Source organism: Mangifera indica, chromosome 14 (genome assembly GCF_011075055.1).
Source record: "Mangifera indica cultivar Alphonso chromosome 14, CATAS_Mindica_2.1, whole genome shotgun sequence".
Taxonomy (NCBI): Eukaryota; Viridiplantae; Streptophyta; class Magnoliopsida; order Sapindales; family Anacardiaceae; genus Mangifera; species Mangifera indica.
The window spans coordinates 7,979,240-7,993,223 of NC_058150.1; the positions used below are offsets into that span (position 1 = coordinate 7,979,240).

Sequence of the window (13,984 nt, forward strand, 5' to 3'; positions counted from 1 at the left end):
TCCCTAGAGAAAAATGCATAGAAACTTTCCCCAAAAAAGGGGCGTTCCTACCTTTGGATGCCCGTTCTTGCTCAAATTAATCAAGTCATCCATAGAAAGAGCTTCCTATTCTTGACTATTCTTGATGTAATGCTCCAACTAATTTTCAAAGATATGTGATGTCTTTGTTTTTCTGATTGGGTTGGCAATTTTATGGATGACTTTTCAGTTTTTGACTCTTCATTTGATGCATGCTTTCTAAAATGCTAAGGGAAATGTGAATAGACTTTTTAGCATTGACTTGGAAAAGTAATGTCATTTTATTGTTAGGGAAAGTATAATGCGCGGTAACAAAGTGTCATCTAGACTAGATGCAAAGCAAAAGCTTAATTTTCCCAAATCGGTAAGGATGTTAAAATAATTGGGCTAAGCGGCCCATGACTTAAACCGAATCTCCTGGGAGCAAAACTAGACAGAACCAACACCATTGCATTTGCATTATTTTATTTAACAACAAAGTGAAAATGAGAATACTCGGTAGAGCATTCTACGCAAATGCGTTGGGTAGAAGGGCGAGATTTATGAGCAGCAACTGCAGAAGGACAGTGATGAGCTTTGGAGATGGGAGTCATGGAGCACTGGGCCTGCCCATGTCACTAACGGGCATTGGCGGCGACGCTTACGAGCCCACTGTTGTCCCTGGCCTACCTTCCGACATTTCTAGTGTCAGTGCAGGTCACTACCACTGTCTTGCTGTCACTTCCGGTGGCGCCCTCTGGGCTTGGGGCCGCAACAACGAAGCCCAGCTTGGCCGCAGTCTTCTTGCACCCAGGTCTATCATAAATTTATGGTTCAACTTCGTTTTATTTGTTTTTTTTTTTTTAAATATGCCTGCCAACCGTTTGTGTTTGGACTTGAATGGATTAATTTCTGCACGCAAAATCACATATTCTAGCCTCTTAATATGCGGCAGTTTGGGTATGTTGTATTAATATTAAATGCGAATTTTCTTAATGGGTTCTCATCCATGGTGTTATTGGTTTCATCATTTGCAGAGACTCATGGAATGTACCGAAGAGAGTGGAAGGGCTGGATAAAGTAAATGTTTGTGGTGCATTTGCATCTGGTGTCATCTCTTCAGCCATTGGAGATGATGGCTCTTTGTGGGTTTGGGGAAAGTCTAAACGGGGGCAGCTGGGTCTTGGAAAAAATATTACGGAGGTCATAGTGCCTTCAAGAGTCGAAGCGCTTGCAGGAGAAAAAATAGTCAAGGTGAGCTCCTATGCTTAAGGTAGAGAATTTTAGCATCACAAACTCTTATAAACAGAGGCATTTTTTATTATCCTGCTTAGATGGGAATTTACCGAGTGCATCTGACAGGTATCATTTGGTTGGGGGCATGCTCTAGCTCAAACTGAGGATGGAAAATTGTTTGGCTGGGGTTATTCAGCTGATGGTAGAATAGGAAAGATGGGTGAAGCAGCATTGGAGAGTTCTCCGCTAGAATCAGAAATAAATTTACCTGAAAGCAACCTAGAAATCTCTAGATCAACAATTGATGCTGCAGAGAAACTGGTTTTAGAAGGAATGGAAAAGGAGAAAGATATGCCAATAATATGGGAACCTTGTTTGGTGGAAGATTTACACCGTGTTAAAGCTGTAGACATTGCTTGTGGGCTTGATCATTCATTGGTTCTTTGCCGTAAGTAATAGTAATGTTCATTCAATTGCTTGTAGCCATGTAGATATGCAAGCATGTTTATTTTGGTTGTGTGGTTTCAGGTAATGGCATCCTCTTAAGTTGTGGAAGCAATGTATATGGTCAGTTGGGCAGAGCGAACCAAGGCCTGGGAATGTATCCAGTTGACATAAATTTCCACCCATTGTCTGTTGCATCAGGCCTTGGCCATTCTTTGGCGATTTGCCAAGCATCATCATCAAATGATACAGTAGATGCCACAGGCCTTGTTTCATGGGGATGGAACCAGAGTTCTCAGCTGGGAAGAGAAGGACCGGAGAACGTTCCATTGATGGTGAATGTTTTGGAAGGAGAAAGCCTTGTTTCGGTTTCAGGAGGTCGTGCGCATTCCATGGTGCTCACATCAAAGGGCGAACTATGGATATGGGGTTGTGGTAAGAACGGAAGGCTTGGATTAGGTGGTTCCATGGATGAATCTGAACCAATGTTGCTTGATTGCTTGGAAGGGTGTGAAATTTTGCAAGCAGTTTCAGGTTTTGACCATAATCTAGTTCTGGTAGCCGAATGATCAACCTTGAAACTGAATAACTATAACGATAAAGAAATACTTGATCACATAATAACATATTATATATATATATCATTTGTATATTCAAAAATAAATACGCACAATATTGTTCATTTTGTTTATTCAAGTTTTTGTTTTTTATATTTGAGAAATTTAGTCGGGATAGTGCGGATGGGCGAGAAACTGCATTTTTGATAACAATTTATATGCATGTTTTTGTCAATTAATTAATACCTTGACTAGTAATTTTGAAGATTGTTGCATACCTTGTAAATTTGTAATGAAAATTCAAATGATAAAAGGAGTATCCAACAAAATAATAAATCTTCGTGTATTAATTTTGCATTAAACTTCCTTTTGCAATGAAATTTTATGAATTAATATCATAATATGACAGGATATGTCACGCTTGTGGCCATGTGAGGCGTATCAGAGCTTCGGAGTAAAATTAATGAGCCAATCTAGTTTGATGATCTTGATATATTAATAAATAAATTGATCTAATAATCTGTTTAAGTCATTAATCAACGAATTTAGACAAAAGTAGGTTGGTCCAATCCGTTACAGTCGTTAATCGAGGAATCTAGACACAAAGCCACACTTTAGTACGATAGGTTGTGCTAAGCCGGCCCAATAGGGTTCAATGCCCACTGTGTCTAACTTAGGGTAAAATATTTGAAGCCAGCAGCAGGTGGTTGAAATTTGGCACTTCAAAAAATTATCCCTATAATAATAATTGAAAAGACTTTTGTTTTAGTAATTCCAAAAGAAATTCAGATATCCAAATATCACTCCAGATATCTAATGATTACGGTATACCGAGTGAACTGAGAGACTTTCAATCTAAATTCGTATACGAAATCTCTGCTGCCTCCGCCTCCGGTGGAAGAGAAATAGAAGCAAGGATGGTTGAAAACCCTTCACAAGCTGCAACTGCGCAAGCTGAGTCCTCTCAAGTTGTCAAACGCTACGCTCCTCCCAATCAAAGGTCTTGTCTTTTTCTCTCTCTTCTCTTTGATTTACCTTCAATTGAATTCCTTACTAACTGTTTTGAGAAATTTATCGCAGGAACCGTTCTCTCAATCGACGAAAATCAGGAGGTCAGCCTTTGCATCTGCTGCTTGTTTTGTTTTGAGTATTCATTTTATGCACAAACAACCTGAAGTTGTTGAATTAGATTCATTTTTTGAATCATAATTGGCAAGAGAGAGAGAGAGAGAGATTTCGTTGTGATTAATAGGCCAGATTTTGTTTTTACTTTGAGATTAATTTGATTAAATAGACGATTGTGTGTTCATTTTTAACGAAGCAATGATTTTTATGGTCATATGGCCTTTTTATTATGGTGTGCATTATTGTTAGTATAGATTAAGGCTGATACTGGTTTATTGACTGTCAAATTAAGTGCTATTTGAATGCAACTAAGCAGTTGATGCTTTGGTGAATCACGTCGCTGTAGATAAATAAATTAGAGTTTTGTTTGAAGTCTTGTTGACGTGTTGTATTAATGATGTGTAATTTGTTGGATACTAAACTTATTTTTCCTGAATTAAGATGTTCATTATGGCTTTATTGTTCTCAAGTATGGCTGATGTATTTAGGAGAGTTTCTATTGTGGGCTTAATTAATTAAATTTTGTAGGGTTTTATGCGAGTGATGGAGAGAAGAATCAACCTTCCACTTCTAGAAACAATCCTGTTACAGATCATGGGGATGCAAGAAACAGCACTCTTCCAAATGATTACTCCAAACCAAAATTAATACCCTTAGAAGGGTTTTGTAGAAGTGAAGCTGCTCAGCTTTTAAGAGATCGTATGTATCTATAGCTGTTTCATATATTTATTAAGGTTTTAAATGGAATGTCATGCTTTGTCCTGCCTTTGTTTTTGTTTCCATGGATAACTAGTCTGATAAATGTGAACCAAAAAAGGTGGGAAAAGTATTACAGTCTTTTAATTGATGCAAGGTTTTCGACATGGTAACTAGAAACAGATTGCACCAAATAGGTTTCACTATGCAAATTAATTTCCACCTCTGTTTGTTCTTTGATTAGCAGTACTGTACTGTAGTTATTGGTCCTCCTACATTTTTGAAACTAGAGTGAAAAGCATGACTCTTTATCAACACCCCATCCCTCCCTGCTCTCACAAAAAAGGACCAATATTCTTATTAGAAACATTAGGTGATCTGACTTCACTTTCTAATAAGTTTGTGAATAATTTTCTTTTTGCTGGTTAATAGTTTTAATATTGGTGGCCTGGTCAACTGCAAATTAATAATAAGTATAAACCAATATGCATATATATGACCTCAACTTGAAGTGCATGGGTAATCTCATTATATTGTTAAGTTTTCATTAATATTGAACAGGTACATATAGTTGTATCTTAGTGCATTTATTACTGATTCCCTCGGAACCTGAGATCTATATATTAGTGCAAAATGGAAGTGTGATTGAATTTTGAGTTGGATTGGTTATTTTGAAATTGTTTGTATGCTATCCTTTTTTGACTTTCTACCTGAATCCTTTCTGTATTATCTAATTCAGGTGGGAGAGCTGTAATGAATCGCTACCATGACACATCAATAGATTTATCTGGTGAGTAGAATAACTCCAAATATTTTAGCTTGTTTGACAGATTTTTGTGAGTTACTTCATGGGCATCTTTCATCTGTTTTATTTGGCTGGTTCTTCAGTTAGTAAATGCATCTTTGTGAAAACTTGTCTTGCTAAGCATTATGGTCTGTCTTAAAGTTTGTGTACTTTTATTCAAGGTGTGACTGTACAGTGATGCACAAATGTAAAGAACAATTGAATTCTATTAGTAAAGTTGAATATTTTATGCTTCTTGTGCTGACGTAATTAGTGTGGCTCTGACGTCTCTGTAGATTAATTTAGGCTTTGCCAATCATTTTGTGGTTCTCCATTTTCAGGAAACATGGCTGCATAATTTTATAACTTGGTGAACTAACATGGAAAATGGTTCAGAATTGAGGCTGACTGATTGATTATATATTGGAATTAGGCTGATTGATTGATTATTACTCACATTCATGCGGACAAATGCATATTGGAATTAGGCTGGCTGATTGATTATTACTCACATTGAACCATATTTCAGAAAGACCAGTTCTGTACTCGAGTGGTGCATCAGCATGGGGACAATTTAGACTTCCACATCAGGTAAATACAAGAGTTCTTTTCTTCTCTCTTTCTCTTTATGTCTCTCTCTCTCATAATTTGCCGTTGTATTGCCTCTCAGATGATGTCTCCAGCAAACAGTATTGGAGCTTCTGGCACACAGATGGACTTCTTGGCCGAACTTCGCCGTAAAATGCAGACTCCAAATGCAACATTTGACAACTAACAATGATGATAGAGATGAAATTTATGTTTGGACCTGGAGTTTAAAAAAAAAAAAATTCTGATTATCGCTTGCCCTAGAGCACCAGTTGTATGACTAAATTAATTTCGCTTGCCCTAGAGCACCAGTTGTATGACTAAATTAATTTACCAAAAGCTGCCACTTGTTTGTTTCTGTGATTTATGTGGCAAAAACAGAGTCCGTAATGTCAAGTTGCATGGTCAGACCACTAGGCATGTACTGCTTTTATGTGACTTATGTGAGAAAAACATGGTTTACATTGCAGTGACTTATAAAACAATGCTCATGCTAAAAAGGATAATTGCTTTTGTATGTTCCCCTTTATTGTCCCTTTGTTTGTTGTCTGTAGATACATCCTTTGCTGCTGTGCAGTGTTCTTGCATTTGAATTGGCATAGAATCATGTCCTCTCTCTATATATATGTAACATATATATATATATTTTTTATTATTTGGAAAAGTAATTTTATCATTCTAAATGTCTGATGATTCCATTATTTATGCATATTCGTTCAAAAACAAACCTTTCCTGTAACTGTTCGATGCATTCGAATTTGTGAGTCCAAGAAAGTGAATGGTAAATAATCCATCCTTAACATTAAGGGATCAGCTTCGACTGTTCATTTTTAGAACCTGTGGATTCCGTTGTAATCACATTGATCCAAAGGGGATGTAGATATGCTGAGCTCTCTGTTATTCACCAGAACCATATACAAATAGTTAACCATATGATGATGCTTTAGTATTAGCAATTTCGACATTAATTGACAGGTTATTACTGAATCTTCAAACAAGAATGTAATACAATGGGTGACTATATTACGTTGTTTAAAATGAGTCTGCAAATTTATGAAGTGATCATTCTTGCCACACAGGAATGATTCCCTGAGCTGCCAGGCGCTTTTCAATCCAGAACACAATATGCTTTGCTGTGATTTTCTTCTCATCGATCAGAAATGGCTCCACGGTGCTTGCTTCCAAACCGTACGATGACAACGAAAACCCCTTTGGACCTTCCCAAACACAGAATCATAGTGAATGTTCATCACAGGCAGATAATATTGAACAAGTCTAGTTGAAATTGCTGTACAAACCAACCTGTTAGGACTCCATTGGGAAAAAATGCCCAGAAGTAATAGATATTGCCCTTCTTCGTAAGTGAACCTTCCAACTGTTATTTTCAATAAACAAACTCAAAACGTTCATTTATACGTTTTTCAAGTAGAGGCATGAAATAATAAGACATGCACAAACTAATTATATAAACTACTCTCTACATATTGATAGGATATCCGTGAATGTTTCACATATCATTTACTTCAATTTGTTTAAATTATTTTAATAATCATACAATTTGTTCAGTTTGTATGCACAGATGTAGTATTAAGGATTAGAATGGTACCTTATTGTCTTGGAAAGATAGTTCAATGTTGGATAGATCCTCTTGAGCTTCTAGTACTGCTTTGAGCGAAGGGATGACATCTTCCTCCATCATCTGAGGCAGAGGTTTTGCAGGAGCTTTTGCAGCTCTTGCTGCAGGTTTGGGCTTTGTTGGAGCTTCTTTCTTCTCAGTTTTCACCACTTTTGTTTCAGCAGGAGCTTCTTTCTCCTCAGTTTTCACCTCTTTTGTTTCAGCAGCAACTGATACCAGAATCAACAACCAGAAAAACTCTAACTTAAGCCACAGATTGCAGCAACTTGCATATGAAAGGCAGCAAATTTAATTGACCTGCTGAAGTTGAAGTTTCTTGCACAGCTGAGCAAGCAATATATCCACGCGAAATTATTGATTTACAAACCATTTGCTGCAGATTAAAAGAAGTTATCGAGTTTCATTTAATTACAAAATAAGCCAACTAAGAGGATGAATAAAACCAGTAAAGCTTGCAAACTAAAATTCATTTGAATGATTCCCAACTGAACATAATCAATTTCAAATCCCAACTGCATGGGATTCTTTAACAGTTCATCATTTGGTATTTTCCAATGTGTTATAGCGAAATTCATTTCCTTCCTGTTACCCAGTATAGAGAAACAGCAATCTTTCTAAAAAGAACAACCTTTTTCAACAATGAAGGGTATACTTTTATAATGCCACAAAGGTTAAAGATTGCTACAAATATGTTCAAAAATAATGATAGAAACAACATATAAAAGTTATACGTACCAATGAGAATGTGGAGGAGGTGGGTTTGACATTCCTGCAAAAGTATGAAGAAGATGGAAAGCCAGAAATTGCTACAGCTCTTCCTCCAACAACTGCCATATCAACCATTAAATTCTGAAAAAGGAAAATATAAAGAATTGATAATCTTTTTGTTAGTAGACTTTGTGTGTATCTCTTTTATTCTATTCAATCAACACAGAAATTTCTCTGTTTTATCTTTTCCTTCAGTTGTATACTTGTTCTAAATTGAGACAAAAAGAGAGAGGGAAATTCATTTGAAGGTTATGGGTAGAAAAAGAGAAGCTGCTGAGGGAGAGTGTGACACCGGAGGATGAAGCCTTCTCATCCACATGAAGTTCCTGAAAAACATATGCCACTGATTTGCCTTTTTTCATTTTTTTTCCCCTTGGATTATTTCTATAATATATATTTTTTATGATAACAAAATGAATTTGGAATGCTAGTGTAGAGGTAGATATACTCTGAATTTGTGGTCCAGCAGCAGCCCGTCAATTTCGGTCATAAGCCCATTCATGGATTAAGTTTCTATTTAAAAAAGGCCAAAGAACTATTTTCCACCCAAGGTATGCTACATTTCCAAGTTTCCCCCCTTTAACTTTGATAATTCCAAATACCCACCAATGAGCAGTTAAAATTAACGATAATAAGGGTACAATCGTTATTTTTTATATAAGATTAAAAATAAACTAAAATATAATCTCTTTTTGCCCCGCTGAACTTTAAAAACTAAAACTTTCCTTCAGCCTAAGTTTTAAAAAATGACAGTTTCACCCTAGGAATTCGTTTCGAGATCTCCGGCTTCATCTCTAGCTCCATTGTCAACGGTCTCTCCCTCCCGAAACTTCCTCTACCTCTGACGGTCTCTCTCCTCCCATTTGGACGTTTAATCAACGTCAAAGGAGAGGTGGAAGACGAAAAGCTTTGTCAGGGAAGACGAAGCTCTTCGTCCTCTCAGAAGAAGACGAAGTTGTCATCTTCGTTTGGGAAGACGGTCGTCTTCCCAGAGGTCTTCTTTTGGGAAGACGATCGTCTTCCCTTCGTCTTCGTCTTCGTCTGGTAGGACGAAGAAGATGTCAATTGGGCATTGAAATAGGAGAGCGACTGCTGGAGGGAGAGGAAGCTTCAAGAGGAAGAGGTCACCGGCAATAGAATCGGAGATCTCGAAACGAAACCTTAGGGTGAAATTGTCATTTTTTAAAACTTAGGTTGGGGGAAAGTTTTAGTTTTTAAAGTTTAGGGGGGAAAAAAGAGATAAAATTTTAAGAGGTTAGGATTCCGTTAATTTTAACTACTCATGAGTGGGTATTTAGTATTATCAAAGTTAAAGGAGGGAAACTTAGGAATGCAGCATACCTTGGGTGGGAAATAGTCCTTTGGCATCTAAAAAATGATCAACATTTTCTTAGACATTTTTTCTCCCCCTAAAAAATAAATTGAAATTAATAAAAGTAACCTAATTTTAAGGGGCTTATACAACATTAACCAACAATCTAGCAATCAAATAAATATAGTCAAAAGCTCAAACTAATTCATGTTTTACCCTTATGTTTTACCTTAAGTAAATCATAATTGCATAAACATTTTTTCACCCACACTTGATCAAATGGAGTTGTCTAGGACAACTCTATTTTCAACGAGAGAGGGTAACGAGGCCAAAGATCATGATGACAGTGAGATCTGGCAATGGTGAAAGAGCAACATCGACAAGGAAGAGGGGTTAGGACTGTGTGGTAGGTTGTTGAAGAAAGAGGAGTGGGGGCTAGCGTTTTCAATGATGCAATGACGAAAAATGCAAGTTTTAAAACCAATAAAAATAACCAAATTGTGGTGATATTTTTGACATTTAGATAAGATGTTTTTAACAACAACCACAATCATCACTCTTCTTGCTTGTGCCTCTGTTTTACATTGATGTCAAGCCTTAATTCATCGAATCTAATGTTAAATTGTGGCTTGAGCACCACTGCCCCATATACAACTTATCAAATCGTGGTTTGGCCAATAGTGCTTGAGCCACAATTAACCAAAATGAAGACATGGGGATGGGAATGAGGCAAGGGTAGGATGGTGTTATGAATGTGTGGGATAGGGAAAAACAGTTGGGAATGGTTAGACATGTCAAATGGCTCAGGTCGGAGGTTTAGCACAGCTCAAAAGGGCATGACCTGCTAGTAGCTAGTTGTGCTAATGTAACATCCCTGGTCCAATAACCTGGCCCACTGTTAAGATATTGTCCACTTTGGACACATAGTCCATCATGGTTTTTGCTATTGGGTTTTGCAACCCAAAACGCGTCTTAACAATTTAAGGAGCTCATAGGCTATTTAACCACTCAAATTCTCCCACCACTAACTGATGTGGGATACATAGACAGACCCAGCATCTCTCTTGTGCTTTGTCGATGTGGGATTCGCCTAAGGGTATCACATACACCCCCCCTTACGGGACTCAGCGTCCTCGCTAAGGTTTACCCCACCATCGTTCAAGAGGACACGCGGAGTTGCTCTGATATCATTTGTAACATCTCTGGTCCAATAACCTGGCCCACTGTCAAGATATTATCCACTTTGGACACACAGTCCATCATGGTTTTTGCTATTAGGCTTTGTAACCCAAAACGCGTCTTAACAGTTTAAGGAGCTCACAGGCTATTTAACCACTCAAATTCTCCCACCACTAACTGATGTGGGATACATAGACAGACCCAACATCTCTCCCGTGTTTTGTCGATGTGGGATTCGTCTAAGGGTATCACAGCTAAGCTCATGGGCATTTTGAGTCATGTCGTGGGCCTACAAGCCGACTTGGCTCGGCTCACAACTGTTTACATGTAAAAGTTAAAAACAAAAATGAAAATTTTGAAATTTTTTAGAAGCCAGAACAGTTTCTACAGAAGCAAAAACAGTTCTAGCTTTTGTCGTTCTGCTAGAGTGGTTACTAGATTGCTAGTAGTCATTGGGCAACCGACTACTAGTGCTAGTAGCCTCTCCCATTTGATTTTTAAAAAAAAATTTAATAACAATTTTCCTATATAAACCCCCCAACCTTTTTCCAAATTTCACATACACTGACACTCTTAGTCTCTCAATTTTTCAATCTTCTCAATCTCCCAATTTTTTAATTTTCTCAATCTCATTTTCTCTCATCAACTTACATTTTGAAACTCTTTGAATTCGCAAACAATAATTTTTTGTGTTTATAATTTAGTTTTCATTTCAATTTTATCAATCAATTATAATAATTTAATTTATAAAAAATATTTTACAAATGGATCCAAGGTCAAATGATTTCAATTTTTTTGAATATTATCATGCTAGTGTTGAAGATATTATTAATGATCAATGTGGAACCAGTGAAACACCAACTAATGAAAGTAGGACAATCACAGGTTTAATAGGGAGAAAAAGAAAGCAAAATCTATAGTGTAGTAGAATCACTTCGATTAAATACATAAAATGATCGAAGGAAAAGTAATTGGGCAAGCATTGTGAAACACTACTGTTTATGTTTAACATGTGTAAGTTCGGGCAGCACAAGGCATCTTCATCAACATATTATCGATTATTGTAAAAAAATTTCACACGAGCTCAGAGGGAAAAAAACAAATTGCCTTCACTCGATCACGATCCATTGGTCTCAACATCGGTGTAGTAAAAGGTCTTAGCAGTTCCGAATACATTGGAGAAATGTCCATTTTTATGTACGATCAAATGAAAATACGAGATTCATGGTCAGATATGTTGTTACTTCTAACCAAACTTTTTTTTACGTTGAAGATGAAATACTAAAATAGATGATGTAAAATATTATTCAACCCGCATTTACAAGAATTCATAGGTGTTGACAGCTCTTAAGTCTGACATTTTTAAAAATTATGAATTAGTGAAATTAAAAATTATTGGAGAACTTAGTAATTTTAATGGTATAATTTCAATAACTTCATATTTATGGACAACGACAAATCAAGATATAGAGTACCTATATGCGATTACCCATTATATTGATTCTAATTAGCAGTTATGCAAAAAATTTATTGCATTTAGAAATTTAGAATATTCGCATTATGTATTACTATTTATAAAGCATTAGCGATTATCTTTGATGAATATAAAATTAATAATTATATTTTTACAATTACTTTTGATAATTTAAAAAATAATAACAGAATTATTGAATTAATATTTAATCGTCTATTCCATTTAATGGAAAATTATTTCATATTAGATGTGCATATTTTATTATTAACTTAATAGCTCAAGATGGTCTAAGTATGGTAAAAAATGAAATATCAATAGTTAGACATTTCATCGCATACATTTCATCATGATCATCAAGGATATAAACATATATTGAATTATGTAAATCAATCGGTTAAGACTAAAAAAATTAAAACATATATTAAAATTAGGTAACATTCAGCATACCTCTTATTGAAAGCATGCAAAAGGTATAAAGTACCTATAACACGGTTCTTCAATACCTAACCAAAAGGTTTGAAACATCTTTTTTTTTTTATAAATCATGATTGGGAGATTACTATAGCTTTAAAGAATATGTTAGAGCCATTAAAAATAGCCACAAACCAATGCTCAAATGTGTATTATCTAACTATTTATTTAATTTTGTCTAATATGGTATAAATCAATGATATTTTTAAAAAATTTAAATATCATAATACTTTTCAAAATATATGTAGATAAATGGAACGAAAATTTAAAAAATATTGAAACAAAATTCTTTTACTTTATGTTATTGCCACTATCTTAGATCATAGGGTAAAAATATTGCAAGTAAAAAATTTATTTGATAATATTAATGATAATTTGTTAATTACCAACGTTGTTAATTGCATAGATGATGTTAAAGAAATTATATAGAAAATGTATGGTATTTATAAACAAAAATATGGACGGGTTGGACAAAGTTCAGAACAAGAAGTTTTAGTTCAGATAGAAAAAAGTTGCGCATATGGTTGCTCTTGCACAAAGGTAAACAATCAACAAATTAGAGTTCAAATTATGATGAGTTTTAAATTATATAAATATTGATCATTATTTAGAAATTGTTCAATAATATGGTGCTAAGAAATTAGATGTTTTGACATAATGGAAAGAAAAAGCAAAAAGTTTTCCTACGCTTGTCATCATAGCACAAGATCTACTAATCCCTTCAATTTCGATTATAATATTGGAATCCATTTTTAGTGCAGGTGGATGCATATTGGATGATAAGCGATCTAATTTGCACCCAAACATGGTCAAGGTGATTATATGCATAAAGAATTAGGTTAAAGTTGATTTCAAATTGTAGAATTGAGTCGCAAAAGATATTTTCAAAGAATTCAATAATCTAGACATTGAGGACGAGTAGATAGATAATATATATATATATATTTGTAATTGTACATTATGTAGATGAATTCATTTGTAATATATTATAATATTTTTCATCTTATAACCACGGTATTCTCCTATCACAAATGAGAGATTATTAATAAAATATTCAGAATACTGTCTTTGGTTTTAGTAATTGAAAATTGATTTGTGTTTAAATTTTTTATAAATTTATTTAAATGGGTTGGTCTGTTTAAGACTCGGCATGACTTAACCTTAAATACATACGGTCATGTCATGATCTTTCTAATTTATCTAGACCAGTTCGATCCAAAGGCCCACAACTATGTAAATCTTAGGCTTGGCACGACACATAAGTCAATGAATTGCATCGAAGCCAACACAACTCACTGATGTCTCTAGGTCATGAGGTAAAGGAGAAATGAGGTTGTGACAAGTGGGATTAGGACCAAGAAATGAAGGTGGGATAGCAACATTAACGAAAAGACAAAGATAGGGCAAGTGTTATGGGAAGTGGGGAAAAAGGTAGGTGGTAAAGGTGCTACAAAGGAACTAGGGAAGTATAGAGCAATTTTTCTTTTTATTTTAGGAATAACAATTTTGCTCTTCAACTATAAATTTTCTATTAATAAAGATAGTTTGGAGTGAAAATGTATGATTTATGCGTTGTAAAGGTGAAAGAAACCTTTTTTTAGGGTAGCATGTAAGGAAAAATGTTAATCACTAGCACAACCCATAAAATTTGAGCAAGGCCCAACCATAGCATGACTTGAAAAATTGCAAGTTGTACTAAGACAAAACGGGATTGTAT

General features: G+C 35.3%; 3 protein-coding genes across 6 annotated transcripts; 2 read left to right on the forward strand and 1 right to left on the reverse strand.

Annotated features, from left to right (window-relative positions):
• The first annotated feature begins 356 nt into the window (after positions 1-356).
• Positions 357-2,501, forward strand: LOC123196783 (secretion-regulating guanine nucleotide exchange factor). Its single transcript, XM_044610905.1, has 4 exons — positions 357-811; positions 1,035-1,251; positions 1,360-1,681; positions 1,762-2,501. The coding sequence occupies exons 1-4, from the start codon at positions 504-506 to the stop codon at positions 2,244-2,246; spliced, it is 1,332 nt and encodes a 443-aa protein (XP_044466840.1). The 5' UTR covers positions 357-503; the 3' UTR covers positions 2,247-2,501.
• A 415-nt stretch (positions 2,502-2,916) lies between these two features.
• LOC123196669 lies at positions 2,917-5,944 on the forward strand. 3 transcript variants are annotated; one of them, XR_006497715.1, is made up of 7 exons: positions 2,928-3,234; positions 3,315-3,346; positions 3,888-4,058; positions 4,795-4,845; positions 5,369-5,430; positions 5,510-5,711; positions 5,752-5,944. XR_006497715.1 is itself a non-coding variant. In XM_044610735.1 (6 exons), exons 1-6 carry the CDS (start codon positions 3,152-3,154, stop codon positions 5,612-5,614), a joined length of 504 nt encoding a protein of 167 aa, XP_044466670.1. In that variant the 5' UTR covers positions 2,928-3,151; the 3' UTR covers positions 5,615-5,944. The 3 variants fall into 3 exon arrangements, 1 of the variants encoding a protein (XP_044466670.1); XR_006497716.1 differs by having other exon boundaries at positions 2,917-3,234; positions 5,181-5,430; positions 5,510-5,944; XM_044610735.1 differs by having other exon boundaries at positions 5,510-5,944.
• A 258-nt stretch (positions 5,945-6,202) lies between these two features.
• LOC123196668 lies at positions 6,203-8,203 on the reverse strand. Of its 2 annotated transcripts, XM_044610734.1 has the most exons (6): positions 7,799-8,203; positions 7,361-7,436; positions 7,034-7,272; positions 6,730-6,802; positions 6,455-6,644; positions 6,203-6,321 (listed from the first exon to the last, which is right to left on the reverse strand). In XM_044610734.1, exons 1-5 carry the CDS (start codon positions 7,904-7,906, stop codon positions 6,490-6,492), a joined length of 651 nt encoding a protein of 216 aa, XP_044466669.1. In that variant the 5' UTR covers positions 7,907-8,203; the 3' UTR covers positions 6,203-6,321; positions 6,455-6,489. The 2 variants fall into 2 exon arrangements, with proteins under 2 accessions (XP_044466669.1, XP_044466668.1); XM_044610733.1 differs by lacking the exon at positions 6,203-6,321 and having other exon boundaries at positions 6,352-6,644; positions 7,799-8,202.
• Positions 8,204-13,984: the final 5,781 nt, after the last annotated feature.